The sequence below is a fragment of the Dermacentor variabilis genome, chromosome 3 (assembly GCF_050947875.1).
Source record: "Dermacentor variabilis isolate Ectoservices chromosome 3, ASM5094787v1, whole genome shotgun sequence".
Lineage (NCBI taxonomy): Eukaryota > Metazoa > Arthropoda > Arachnida > Ixodida > Ixodidae > Dermacentor > Dermacentor variabilis.
In genome coordinates, this window is record NC_134570.1 from 66,908,240 (window position 1) to 66,921,088 (window position 12,849).

The window sequence follows — 12,849 nt, forward strand, 5'->3', positions numbered from 1 at the left end:
TCACTTTCTGTTATATATCAAGGGCTTTGTAACTACACAGAGGCACTAAATGCTTAGCTGTCACCATTTTCTTCATACGGCACAAAAACAAGAACTTCTGGAAATACTATAACATAACAGCCAGCAATACACTCCTAGCAACCTTGATGTTATTTCAAGCATGCTCATTTCTTATCAAGAATGCATCTGCATTACAGCTTTCCTCAGCTTCTTTGGCTGAGCATGAAAAGCAGTTTTGAAGTCTTTACACGGTGCCAGTATATAACCAAGAGACTCTTTACGATTTGTCTGGGGCACACTTGAAAGGCAAAGCGCATTGTTGGAATGGAATACAATTACTCTTCCATCTAAGCTGGAAGAGGCAATCAGTTTAATTTCACTTGCCTCCCATGTGAGCTTGCTGGCTTCATACACCTGAAGGAACTCTTCCTGGCTCAGAAATCCATTCTGGGCTGTGTCCATGGTCTTGAACATCAAGTAGACGTCTCTTCGCTCTGCAAAGCGATTTGTGGTGCACTTGTACAGACTTAATTAGGACATGAGAAAACACCAGAGAAAAACAGATGCTCAATCCTAGCTGGGCCTGACAGCTGTCAACAGCTGCTACTAGAACATTTCAGATAAATTCCATTGATCAGTTTTTAAGCCAGTTTATTTGCTCCATGAAAGAATGTTTGTTTTTCACTAGTCAATCAAGAGTGGGTTAGCTATTTCCACTAGTCATTTCGTATTGACTTGTTCCATGGCAAATTGGCCTCTCTCGTTCCGCTCTTGAGGCACATATTCAACCGGGAGTTCTACCATTCTACAGTGCACAGCACCACTTCTGCCAGCTGCACGCACGTAATGACTTCTGCCACGAGAGAGCAAAGAGCAGTATGTTTTTTTTTTTTCTCCAGTGAATTTGGGTATGGAAAATTCAAGCATGATTCAAACACTTGCCTGAGAATTCAGGTAGCTCTTACGAAACAATAAGCAGAATTTGCCATCCTTAATACCAAGTAGTTTTTCTAATTAGAATCTGAGACTTGCATATGATGCAAGGAAAAGCATGTGATAAACTTATTCTGCCTATGGTATGTAACGGGAAATGCAGCTAGTAACATATCAAGAGAGAGATGTAAGACTATCCTGCCTGTCCTTGCTTCAGCTGCAAATTAACGACAGCAGATTTCGAGGTAAAAAACAAAAGTATATTCAGTCCAACAGGACTATATCCCCTTGATAAATCTCTATTTGATGGCTTTAATTTTCTTTTAGGACACACATCAGTCGTGCCCATTGAATTTTGTTTTTCAATGATTTGTGCACTTAAATTTAACATGCAGGTTTTTATATTGGAAGCCAATGCAGCTTTAAGTGCACATGTGCACTTAAATTTAACATGCAGGTTTTTATATTGGAAGCCAATGCAGCCAGCCTGCTCCTCGCCTTCCCTTTCCTGTTAACTGTATATATGTGTCTATGTGTTCAAAACAAATAATAATAATGCAGCGACATCAACACAGGCATTGCAATGTGGGCAAAATCTTAGCTGAAAGCTTTGTTTGCTATTCATCTTTCAGTTGAAACAATTATTCCATGTGACACAGGATACTGATACATCACCTTCACTGATTTGTAATATGGTAGATGTAGACAAAATGGATGCAAACACCTAGCATCAGTTATGTACTGCACCTACTGCATGCCTTCATGGGATTTCTATGCAGATGCTACACTACTCTACACAATTTTACATGCGTTAGTGTTGCAAAAATGTAAATTGACCAGAAAATGAAGGGTACAGCTGGATAGAGCCCTCACTTGCACGTGGCTTGTAGTACTTCATGAGTCCCTCGAAGTGGCAGAAGTAGAGGCATGATGGAGAGGAACGATTGACAAGCAGGCGAAAGGCCTGGTGGCAGGCCTTTCTGCGATGAAGTAGAAGCTTGCGAAACTTGTCCTTCTCCAGGGATGAGAAACGCTCGTACACCACTGCCAACACCTGCATTTCCAGCATGCAAGGATTTCTGCTATGGATGTGGCTTGGCTGTATTTTTCTAGTTTTTCCACTTAGAACAGTGAATAGAACAGTTACTTCTTTGCAAACCTATGTGCTCTAGCTATAGTGAAAAAGCCTATGCTTGTGCTAAGATGTTCTCAGTGTATTATGGGTGGATGCTTCTTATTACAATTAGTGATTTCTTTTTAAAGGAGGGCTGCTAACGAGAGTGGCTGTGTGTTCACATCAGAACAGCGCAAACAAATATATGAGCACCATCCAAGGGGAAAATAAAGGGCAAATTGCTTGGGAAAGCAAATATTTTGACTTGAATTGAAACATACTAGGTTTTTAATTATGTGCTACTAGTATGACCAGTGCAATTAGGTAGCTTCTATCCTAATTAATTGTTCCCTCTATGCAAGCATGAAGGTATCATATGCTGAATTCCGATGGCAGATCCAGAGAAATCTGCAAGCTTTGCCATAGAGCGCAGGCCTCCGGAGAAGAGCACCCAATCTAATCCGCATTTGGAACACACGTGCTCCAACCAGAGCAAGCAGGGGCACAGTCAACCACATGTGAAAGTGGCGGCATTGCTCATGTGGAAGTGACACTTTCCTGTTTTTGCGAACGACAAATGTTTCTGGCGCACTGCTAGGGCATGGTTGCTCATGGAACGTCAGTTATGTCAGTGCATAAACTCTGAGGACGTTTGCATTTTTACTAAAGACCATGTCTCTCTTGCCTTTTCATTTAAGTGGTGCATGTTGTCTGGTATCGTTTGCTCTGTCTTCTCTGTGCTGTCTGCTACATAGACAAACCAGTCTGTGGCTGCTCGAGGAACTATGTCAATTCCAGTCGACTATGCCCATTCCGGCGAAACAGTCGGGTCTGCTCTATGGGATGATCTTGGATCAAGATCTGCTCTCAATCTGCCATTGGAATAAGCGATCTGTGCTCCCAATCTGCCATTCTAATTCAGCAATAGTAGTAGCAGGGAAGTGGCATGGAGGAAACGGTACGTCAGATAATCATAAAAAGTATGAAACAAATTCGACAACAACTATGTATGCTATGCTAAACTATGTAAGTGTTGACACACATTTCTTTATGTAAAAGGTGATTTAGCTATGATTGTACACATTTGCATTCCGTACCTACAAAAAGAGTATACCACTCTGTGTAGCACAGTTCTTTCAAGACAGATTAGAAACTTGATGGATGAGTGATAATTCAGCAAGCCAGAAATGCTCATGGTACATATAAGAATAGAGATCCTTGGCTGCAGTAAAGAATAAAAACGTTTCAGCTCTACCACAGGTAATAATGATACAGTAAATGTTGAGGGGAACTACTACAATTAACAGCGTGACACACCTCAATACCCAAAGAGATGGGGAAGCTTCCAATTTCCGACTGGCTGATCTCTTTCGAAATGATAGCAAATATGTTTGTGGTTAAGCTTTTGAATGATGTTCAGGTTAATAACCTAACATCACTAACTAACTAACTAACTGCTTCTCCGTGATTAAAATTTATTCGTGGGAGGGCTCGGCTACCAAACACTCTGAGACCAACAAAGCACACAATGGCCTCATGTAGTTCTCTACATATTAAACATTCAGAACACTTTATGCCCAACCAAATCATGGCAGATAACCTTCCCACACTAAGGAATCAAATTAGTCTGTTGAAAACAGTATAGTACTTTAGAATAAAAACAGGAACAGCGCAACACAGGACAAACGAGTAAAGAACACAGGACAGAGCGCTGACTAGCAACCAATTGCTTTATTTGTAAGCAGCGTATAAAGACATCATTGAATGTGACATAAAGAACAGAAAAAGAAGGATAAGCATCAGCCACGGTGATACTCCAGTTCTTTTGTTGAGAGTGTGAGGGACGCAGAACTGATGCACACGTCGCCACTTTTGAATGTGCAAAATGCCTCAAAGGTTTCCCGCGCATGCTTTTCACTATACAATATCTGCCAATTATTTCGCACTTCTTAAAGATCGGGGTGCAACCACACATGTTACAGTGGGCAGCCAGATCACTGTACTTCTTTCCTTTTAGTCTCTGGCTGCCCACTGTAACATGTGTGGTTGCACCCCGATTTTTATGAAGTGTGAAATAATTGATAGATGTAGTGAAAAGCGTACGCGGGAAATCTTTGAGCCATTTTGCATATTCAAAAGTGGCGACATGTGCGTCAGTTCTGCGTTCCTCATGCTCTCAACAAAAGAACTGGAGTATCTCCGTGGCTGACGCTTATCCTTCTTATCCTTGTTTTTCTGTTCTTTCTGTTTAAGTGTTCTTTATGTCACATTCAATGATGTCTTTATATGCTGCTTCTGCAAATAAAGCATTTGGTTGCTAGTCAGCGCTCTGTCCTGTGCTCTTTACTCGCTCTACTGTGTTCCGCTGTTCCTGTTTTTATTCTAAAGATGAACCAACCAGCCCCATTGAATGCACTGCTAAAGTATAGCACTTCTGATTGCCGATGCATTTGAGTGGTTATGTCGCTGAAATTCCAGTTCCCACGGGCAGTCCTTTCTGTCTTACTAGTACATTATGTTTATTGGCCACTGTGCTTTTATTTTCCAGTGTTTTTGTGAAAAATGAGTTTCAGGGGTTCTGATTTAGTTGTTTCATTCTCCATTCGCATGCAGTGCTACTCCGATGAGGAAGACCAAGGTAGTCAGAGATGGCTTGCCACTGCTTAACACTGCCGTGGTTAAAGAGCACTGGCTAAAATCTAACAAAATTTTTATGCTGGACTATGATGGAACGCTCAATCCAGTCCAGAAGATACCTCACAACGCACAGCCTGGTGATCACCTCATTGACCTGCTGACCAGGTTCAACAAGAAGGCCAAAGCCGTGATATGCACAGGAAGGCAGAAGGAGCAGGTTGATGGGTGGTTTCCTGCAGAGATTGAAATCTTTGCCGAGCACGGGGCTTACCATAGGAAGGACGGCTCGTGGGAGAGGGAAGCAAAACCACTGGACTTGACAAACTGCATCGCAATCATGGAGGAATACAAGGAGGCATCGCCTGACACAGTTCTGGAAGTCAAGAGCACTGCTCTAGCATTCCATTACCACCGCGTCAAGAGCTTCGACCCCAGGGAGATGGTCGAGAGACTCAGGCGCCATGTGGGCGATGCAGTGATAGAGGGCAACATGATAATCGATGTGCGCACCGTGAGCAAGGACGTGGCCTGTCTGAAGGTCAATCCAGCAGTGTGTGCTGGTGACGATGTGACTGATGAAGACATGTTTGATGTGTGCAACGGTCTGTCCATCCGTGTGGGCAGGGCGCCCTCAAAGGCGGATTACTACGTCGACAGTGTGGCCGACATCCACAGCTTGCTGGAGGAGCTAATCAAAATAAGCTAATCAGTAGTATTTTTTAAGTATGGACTTTTTTTACCTGCCACAGCACTACACTAACTGAAGGTGCTAGTAGTTAAAAGAGGTAGCCAGAGAAGTATGGGGTTTCCAACATAAACCAAAAAAGCAGGACAAATGCCAGCTCCATTGCTGCTCACAACTTGCATCACTCACCAAGTTCATCAGGAAGTAGAGGTGGACCAGCAGAAACACAACAAAAAACAGTGCAGCCCATTTGGAGTTCGCATAGTATGGTATCATCACATCAGGGAAGCTATATAAAAAAAAAAATGTCAATAGAGAGATGCTTGACACAATGCAGCACATGGCATCTTTATTATAGTCAACAAGTTACATAACGCAAGTTCCTGCTAAGCTTTGTATTTTCTCAGTCTGGCAACTCCTTAGTAAACTGTGTGCACTAGTATCAGTTAAATGACAAAAATAAACAGGTGATGATGCAACATTCGCAACATGCCTGCCAAGCAAGGCAGGCTTTCATCACACCTTTGCCTTAAGTTCAAAGCAGTCACAGCAATAGGTAGTGCAATGTGACACTGGAGACCGTCGCTTGTGAATCTTCCCATTTCTTTTTTTTTTTCTTTTCATGCCTTGGCAATGCTGCACACTTTTCCCCCTCTTTATATTTAATGTGCATCAGCACTTAATCGGCAATTGCCACGTGTTTTGCACTTGGCACGTATTTGCCAATGTGGATTGTCTCTGGGGTCAGCTCCTGCATTAATTTGAGTGCACTGTGTTTGAGAGTGGCCCATTCACTACATTGACAGATGTGTTGCAGCGAGCGCTGTTTTTCTGATAGTTAACGCAAGCGGGCTTTAATGTTTATTGATGTTCAGCAGTTACCCTCCACGTTGATTTTAAACCATGTGTATTTTAACTAAAGCACTTGTAGCATATAATCATTAAACCATTAATGTAAAGAATGAAGCAATTGTGCATCTGTCGGTTATGACTGCTCGGTGCGACCACTTTAATGGAACACTGTGATTTCCCTGGCCTGTGTGTGCGTTGATGTCGTGCTTCTTTTTCTTCTGTTCATAACAATACAGCCTTGTGACTCTGGGTTAATTATTTTTTTCTTATGAGTAAGTCGCACTTAAAGGACACCATTCACTAACAATGGTGGTTCTCCAGTAGGTACTATGTGCAAATATCTACATATTTCTTCTTTCTCAATACCAGTCCCATAAGCACTCCAGAGAAAATTTCACATGATGAATCGCTGACAGCTGTGTCTGTAAAACATTATTTTCAGTTCAGTGCTGGCTTGATCACATTCTTTCCTGGTTTGTATGAGATAAAAGAAAAACCAGCCAGTTTGCCAGCCTGCAAACTCAACTATGTATGCAAATGAATTGGTGCCACCATCCTTCTACAGGAATGCATTCTCCTCCCCAAGCTCCTGCTTTTTGTATCACACATTTTTGTTGCTTTTCTTCATAAGAGATGCTAACAAAAAATCATTCAGTCGACTAAACTTGTTTCTCGAGCATCAGGTTCAATAGATATTAGCTCTTTTACTGTCAGATAAACCAGAGATGTATGAATGCCAATGTTCAACTGTGTACCAAAACATACTAACATATAACTAAGCAAAATAAGACTGTAAATTGTGATCCACGCACACACTCAAGTGCTAACAGAACAGCAGAAAGCTCGCAGCAATTTTTAAACTTTTCAGCATGACTCTGTAGGCTACAGTAGTTAGGTCAGTTAGTTATACATCACAATTTGCAAGCATAATTTTTTGTGGTACATATAGATTCATATTTGGAATAAACTTTGTTACAAGCAAGAACTGCAAACATAGACTTGCACTGTTGTAAAAGCATGAGTTGCACCAACCCCTGTTATCTCCCCTAGCTGCCTAAGTTTTTCTCGAACCACTTTAAAGCAGGAAGAGATAATACACACTACTATCTATCACTGCAAGCATGCCATGTAGTGAAAACTTCCTGTTTTGGCAGTGTCTCACCAAGTGAACATAGGCCAAACAAAACAAACAAACCTAAGCACACATCAAGACCACTGATTATTGCTGTTGGAACTGGTAACTGCTACGCAACCAAGAGATGCATACATGACTCACAATAGAATTATAGCAGTAGTTACTCAATAAGCTCACTTGCCCTGTGGAATGAAAACTGAACATCACGAAACTGAAATCTGAAATATTAAAATTCCTGCCACATCTCAAGCTTGCTGCAAATATATTTAAAAAATATTAAAGGATATTATTTACTGCTTTAATTCATCTATCAGTATTAGCTACCTAATATTTATGTACATGAGCAACAGTGTTGTTACACCTGGCTTGATCATAACCTTTAGTATGCTCATTTTTAATGATCATAAAGGCTGTATGTTGCAAAAGAATGCAATGTTCAGTGTTGGCGCAGAATCTTTTCTATACCTTTATATTATACTGGCTACTGAAGGAGGCCGTCACAGTCTAGTTTATCGACCCATATTGAAAGTACTGAGGTCATTAAGGATGGTCATGACGCGAATTTACCAATTTAAATGCCGCAGCTTAAAACTTTTCTGTGCATTAGCACGCTACAGATGCAAAAACAACAGATGATACACAAACGAGAAAAAAGGGGGTTAACCGAGGGGCCCGATTCTTATTAATCATATCATAAGAGGCCAACAAAGACACCAAGGACAACACAGGGGAAACTACTTGTACACACTAATTAAAATAAAGAAATTATAAATTAATGGAACTGGAACTGGATGAAAAAACAACTTGCTGTAGGTGGGGAGCGATCCCACGTCTTCACATTTGTGTGTGATGCCGCAGTAGCTCAACTGGTGGAGCATTGCACATGTAATGCAAAGATGTGGGATCATTCTCCACCTGCGGTAAGTTGTTTTTTCATCCACTTTCAATTCCATTAATTTATCATTTCTTTATTTCAGTTAGTAAGTACAAGTAATTTCCCCTATGTTGTCCTTGGTGTCTTTGTTTGTTGGCCTCTTATAGATGATGCACAAAGGATGATAAAGAGGCAGTACTCACTTGGACGTTGTCAACAGTACGAAGAGATTCACGAGACTGTCATACAGTGTACTGAAGTACTAAAAGTAAAAGGCAGTGTGTTTCTCATTACCAACTTTCTATATAAAGCATATAGAGCATTGCATAAGAGACTAAAGGTTTTACTCACGGGCTCATTGTTAACAAATGAGAATATGTGATATCCTGCAACAAGGAAAAGAAAAATATCTGACTGACATGCATGGCATATGGAAAACAAAGAGAGAAAAGACATTCTATGCAAATTGCAATAGACGATATGCAAAATATGGCAAGCAGGCTTTCTCGCAATGACAGATAACCAAGACGGCTCAGCTTCCACTAGTAGAACTGCCAAGGTTGAGAGATGCATTCTGAAAGCTGATGATGCAAGGTACAGAGGGAGGCATGGATTGCGGCACACAGGTCTGCATGACTGTGATATTGTTCTAGGCAGATGTCTAACATCTTGGTTAGGTCAGGCGAGATGTGTGAAGAAGAGCACATGCAAATTTTGCATACGGTGAACCATACTTTCAGCTGACTCTACATGTGCCATTGTCTCGACTCATGCCTGTTCAATGTTATCGGGTAGCAGTTCAACGGACTTTAATGTTATCATTGATGCTAGCATCAGAAAACACTAGCTGATTTGATAATAGCAATACTATGAATTAAAAGGAAAACATCATAAATGGCCCTTGACAAGCAACTCTACAAGACAGCCAATCTTCAAATGCAATATATGCTAACAGCTTTCACAAAGCAACAAGTGTAATTACACGGCTGCAATTAGTTTTTTTATCTCTCTATCCCTTGTGTTATTTTTGTTCCTGGGCATTAGTGGTGGGTAGGGAGACCACAAATTTCAAGCTTGCTTGCTCATAAGAAAATTTTCTAGCTGAAACATAACACAAAAACTGCACTTACCTAAAATGGCAAACACTGTCATGAAGAAAAATAATATGACCAACATATCAAACACTGGTGGAAGAGACTGCAGGATCTGTCGAGTCAATCTGCGTAATTAAAAAAAGAAATGCAGCGAAGAAATTCTATCGACTAGCCATTTAGATATTGGCAAGGATGTTTCATATCATGCAAGTATGCAATCAAAACATATTGTGAACTGTACATATTTTGACCAGCTACATGATAATTAAACTATTTACCAACGCAACAGGCTGTGTAATGCAAATGTTGGTAACGATTGCCACAAATGTTCTTAAATCTGGACAAATTTAGACAACATAACTGTTTCAATGTGAAGGATATAAACAGTAAAAAAACACAAAGAACTTGATAGTAGACAAACACACTACTACTGTCAATTCCTATTGCGTCTTGACGTCAATATTGCAAACAGTGTATTCATATTCTACATACCAGCCCCGCAGGCGAGTAAAAGTATTTACACACTTTTCTTGTTGTGGGTATCAGCAAAGTGCTGGTCATCAGTTGGTGTTGGAGCTCCGACACTAGAACCGTACTGAATTTTGTGTTGTGTGGCCAAACATTTTATCATGACATTCACCAGAAGATATGTGAAAATATCTGCTAAAGGCATATGAAGAATGACCATGGCCAGTACCTCCGAACGCCACCCAAGTAGTGATTGTCAATTAGGAAGATGGGCCTGAGGGCACGAAGGATGCGGAAGTGTGTGGCCTGTCGTGCAGCAACCACAAGTGCCTCTATGAGCATTAACAGCAGGATCGACAGCTGAGAGAGGGGAAAAAAAGAAGCATGCACAAACACGGCATGAGCAGTTATAAAAGAATAATGTGAAAAAGACAAGGTAATGTGATTTGAAAAAAAAGAAAAAAGGAACAGTGAACCAACAGTGAACAAAAGTACTTACTTTGAAGACAGTTCTCTTGTGAGTAAGGAAAGGTTTGAGTCCCATCCACCGGAGTTTCATGCACAGTTCAACAGCAACAACAGAGAGGGCCAGGAGTTCAACAGAAACGTGAAGCTGAAAATGGCAAAGAAATAACGGTAACAATTACATTGTGTTTAATTTGAACAAGCAAAACCTGTACAGGCCCGCTATTTTGTACGTGTTCGAAAAGCCAATGTTCGGTTCCGTCTCACATGATAGACGAAACTGAACATCGGCTTTTCAAATGCACAAAAGATGGCGGCCCAGGTATCACCCACACACACTGCATCCACGGACACCACAAAAATTGCAGTTATAGCAGCAAACACAATAATTTATTTAATGTTCTGCCATGATGGCTGCCTGGTGTTGGTGCATCGTTATTATGCAGCATGACAGCTACTGTAACCATGGCCTAAATGCATTCCATAAGGCACACACATACTTCAATCCATCTGCCCATTAAAGCATAGTATTTGCACAGTGTAAGATGACTGCTGCAATGGCATGCTGAAAATAAGTGCGAAATGTGTTTCATGCAGTTGTCACTTAATACTTTATACAGACAGATATAATATGACCGCTGTAGTAGTGCCCATGAACACACCATAACATACTTCACAAATACATTGCAGGCATTTTAACTGAATTCATAATCAAAGCAAACAGTATGATAAGTGAGTATTACTAACAGTGGCTTAAGCTCATTAACTGTGAACAAGTGAACAGACATCGTAGGTTTTACATGCAACAAACTTGGACACTAGTAGCCTGCCACATGTGCTGCTTCTCACTCATCGGTGCTTCCAAGTTTGCTTTACTTCATTATATTGACTTATATGATTAATGTTATTTAAGAATGACCTAATATGGAAAACTTTGAATACAACAAACAGCCTTTATCATCTGATTCATGTTCAATTTGAGAACTGGCAAATCATAGATATTTGTTTATGGCCATGATAGACGACATTGTTGTGATCAGCTGTTCGATCTTCCTGGCGAGCCCAGGACTTTGAGCTGGAGCTGAGCCTTCTGAGCAGCCAAGGCCTGTTCAAGGGGCACCGATGAGCTGCCCCCTTGCGAGCACTCTTCCTGGCGGTGGACTGTTGTGACCGGCCGTTCACCCCGCGACAACCTCCGGTCACGGCTCGCGCGATTATGTGGAACAGACCGATGGTCCCGTGAAAATGGCTCTCAAAATGGATTATTTATGACCAGCGCGGGAGTACCTCGGTCAGAAGAGGTTTGGGCGATTAGCAGGGATACGGCCATCACCTGTCAGCCACCATAATTGGCATGTCCACGCCCGGGACGGAGTCAGTGTACGATCGGAGTCAGCGTACGTTCCTGCCCCCCCTTCCCCTGTTTGTGCCCAGTGATGTGCGTGCGTTACCAACAAAGCTCCGTTCGGAGGGAAAGCAACCTCCAGATTGGTGGGACCTGATGTCATCGGTCTCCTGATGGCGGATTAGGGGAAGTGACTGAACAATGACCACGCAGGGCATAAAAAGAGCAACGGACGGCAGGAGTGATTGGCTGCTACAAGTTCATCATGAACTTTTTCTGTATTACTTTGAATTTTCTTGTAAATATGTAAATAAACGCGTTTGTCAAATGTCCTGAATATCGGGCCCTGCCTCACGTTCCCTTACTCCTCCACAAGCAAAGTGAATTCCACACCTTCGGACCTCCAGTTGCAACATCATCACCTATATGACTGTGGCAAAGGCAATGCAATGACCCCCAACTTATCACAGTCATCTCCGCTAGTGAAATTATATGCATGTGCAAGGGAGGTAACTCCAACTGTTGATTGCATCGGGTGGGAATGCGAAGGACTAAAAATGAAGGTGACGTCCTTAGTAGACTGAGTCCGGCCACGGGCAAACACCAAAGGTACATAATCATTATCATCAGCAGCAGCAGCAGCTTATTTTATGTCCACTGCAGGATGAAGGCCTCTCGCTGCGCTCTCCAATTACCTCTGTACTGCGCCAACTGATTCCAACTAGTGCCCATGAGTTTCCTAATCTCATCACCCCACCTAGTTTTCTGCCGTCCTCAACTGCGCTTCCCTTCTCTTCGCACCCATTCTGTAACCCTAATGGTTCAACGGTTGTCTAACCTGCGCATTACATGACCTGCCCAACTCAATTTTTTTCTCTTAATGTCAATTAGAATGTCGGCTAGACCCGTTTGCTCTCTGATCCAAACCACTCTCTTTCTGTCTCTCAAGGTTATACCTAGCATTCCTCATTTCATCGCTCTTTGTATGGTCCTTAACTTGTTCTTAAGCTTCTTTGTCAGTCTCCAAGTCTCTGCCCAATATGTCAGCACTGGTAAAATGCACTGATTATACACCTTCCTTTTCAACGATAATGGTAAGCTCCCAGTCAGGAGCTGAAAACGTCTGCCATATGTGCTACAACCCATTCTTACTCCTCTGTAAGTTTTCTTCTCATGATTAGGGTTCCCTGTGAGTAATTGACCTAGGTAAACATAATCTTTCACAGACTGTAGAGGATGACTGGCGA

General features: G+C 41.8%; 2 protein-coding genes across 6 annotated transcripts in view; one reads left to right on the top strand and one right to left on the bottom strand.

Annotated features, from left to right (window-relative positions):
• LOC142575798 (uncharacterized) overlaps positions 1-5,531 on the top strand; it is a 25,338-nt gene extending 19,807 nt beyond the window's left edge. For all 3 annotated transcript variants that reach the window (XM_075685456.1, XM_075685454.1, XM_075685455.1), the window contains one exon: positions 4,661-5,531. In XM_075685456.1, the coding sequence (XP_075541571.1) occupies positions 4,671-5,390 (720 nt within the window). In that variant the 5' untranslated portion in view covers positions 4,661-4,670 and the 3' untranslated portion in view covers positions 5,391-5,531. The remainder of the gene's footprint in view (positions 1-4,660) is intronic.
• The window catches only part of LOC142575796 (two pore calcium channel protein 1-like), a 37,846-nt gene that overhangs the window by 14,979 nt on the left and 10,018 nt on the right, over positions 1-12,849 (bottom strand). For all 3 annotated transcript variants that reach the window (XM_075685451.1, XM_075685450.1, XM_075685452.1), the window contains exons 4-11: positions 10,292-10,405; positions 10,022-10,152; positions 9,361-9,449; positions 8,582-8,616; positions 8,434-8,492; positions 5,559-5,658; positions 1,807-1,987; positions 385-494 (exon numbers count right to left, since the gene is read on the bottom strand). In XM_075685451.1, the coding sequence (XP_075541566.1) occupies positions 385-494; positions 1,807-1,987; positions 5,559-5,658; positions 8,434-8,492; positions 8,582-8,616; positions 9,361-9,449; positions 10,022-10,152; positions 10,292-10,405 (819 nt within the window). The remainder of the gene's footprint in view (positions 1-384; positions 495-1,806; positions 1,988-5,558; positions 5,659-8,433; positions 8,493-8,581; positions 8,617-9,360; positions 9,450-10,021; positions 10,153-10,291; positions 10,406-12,849) is intronic.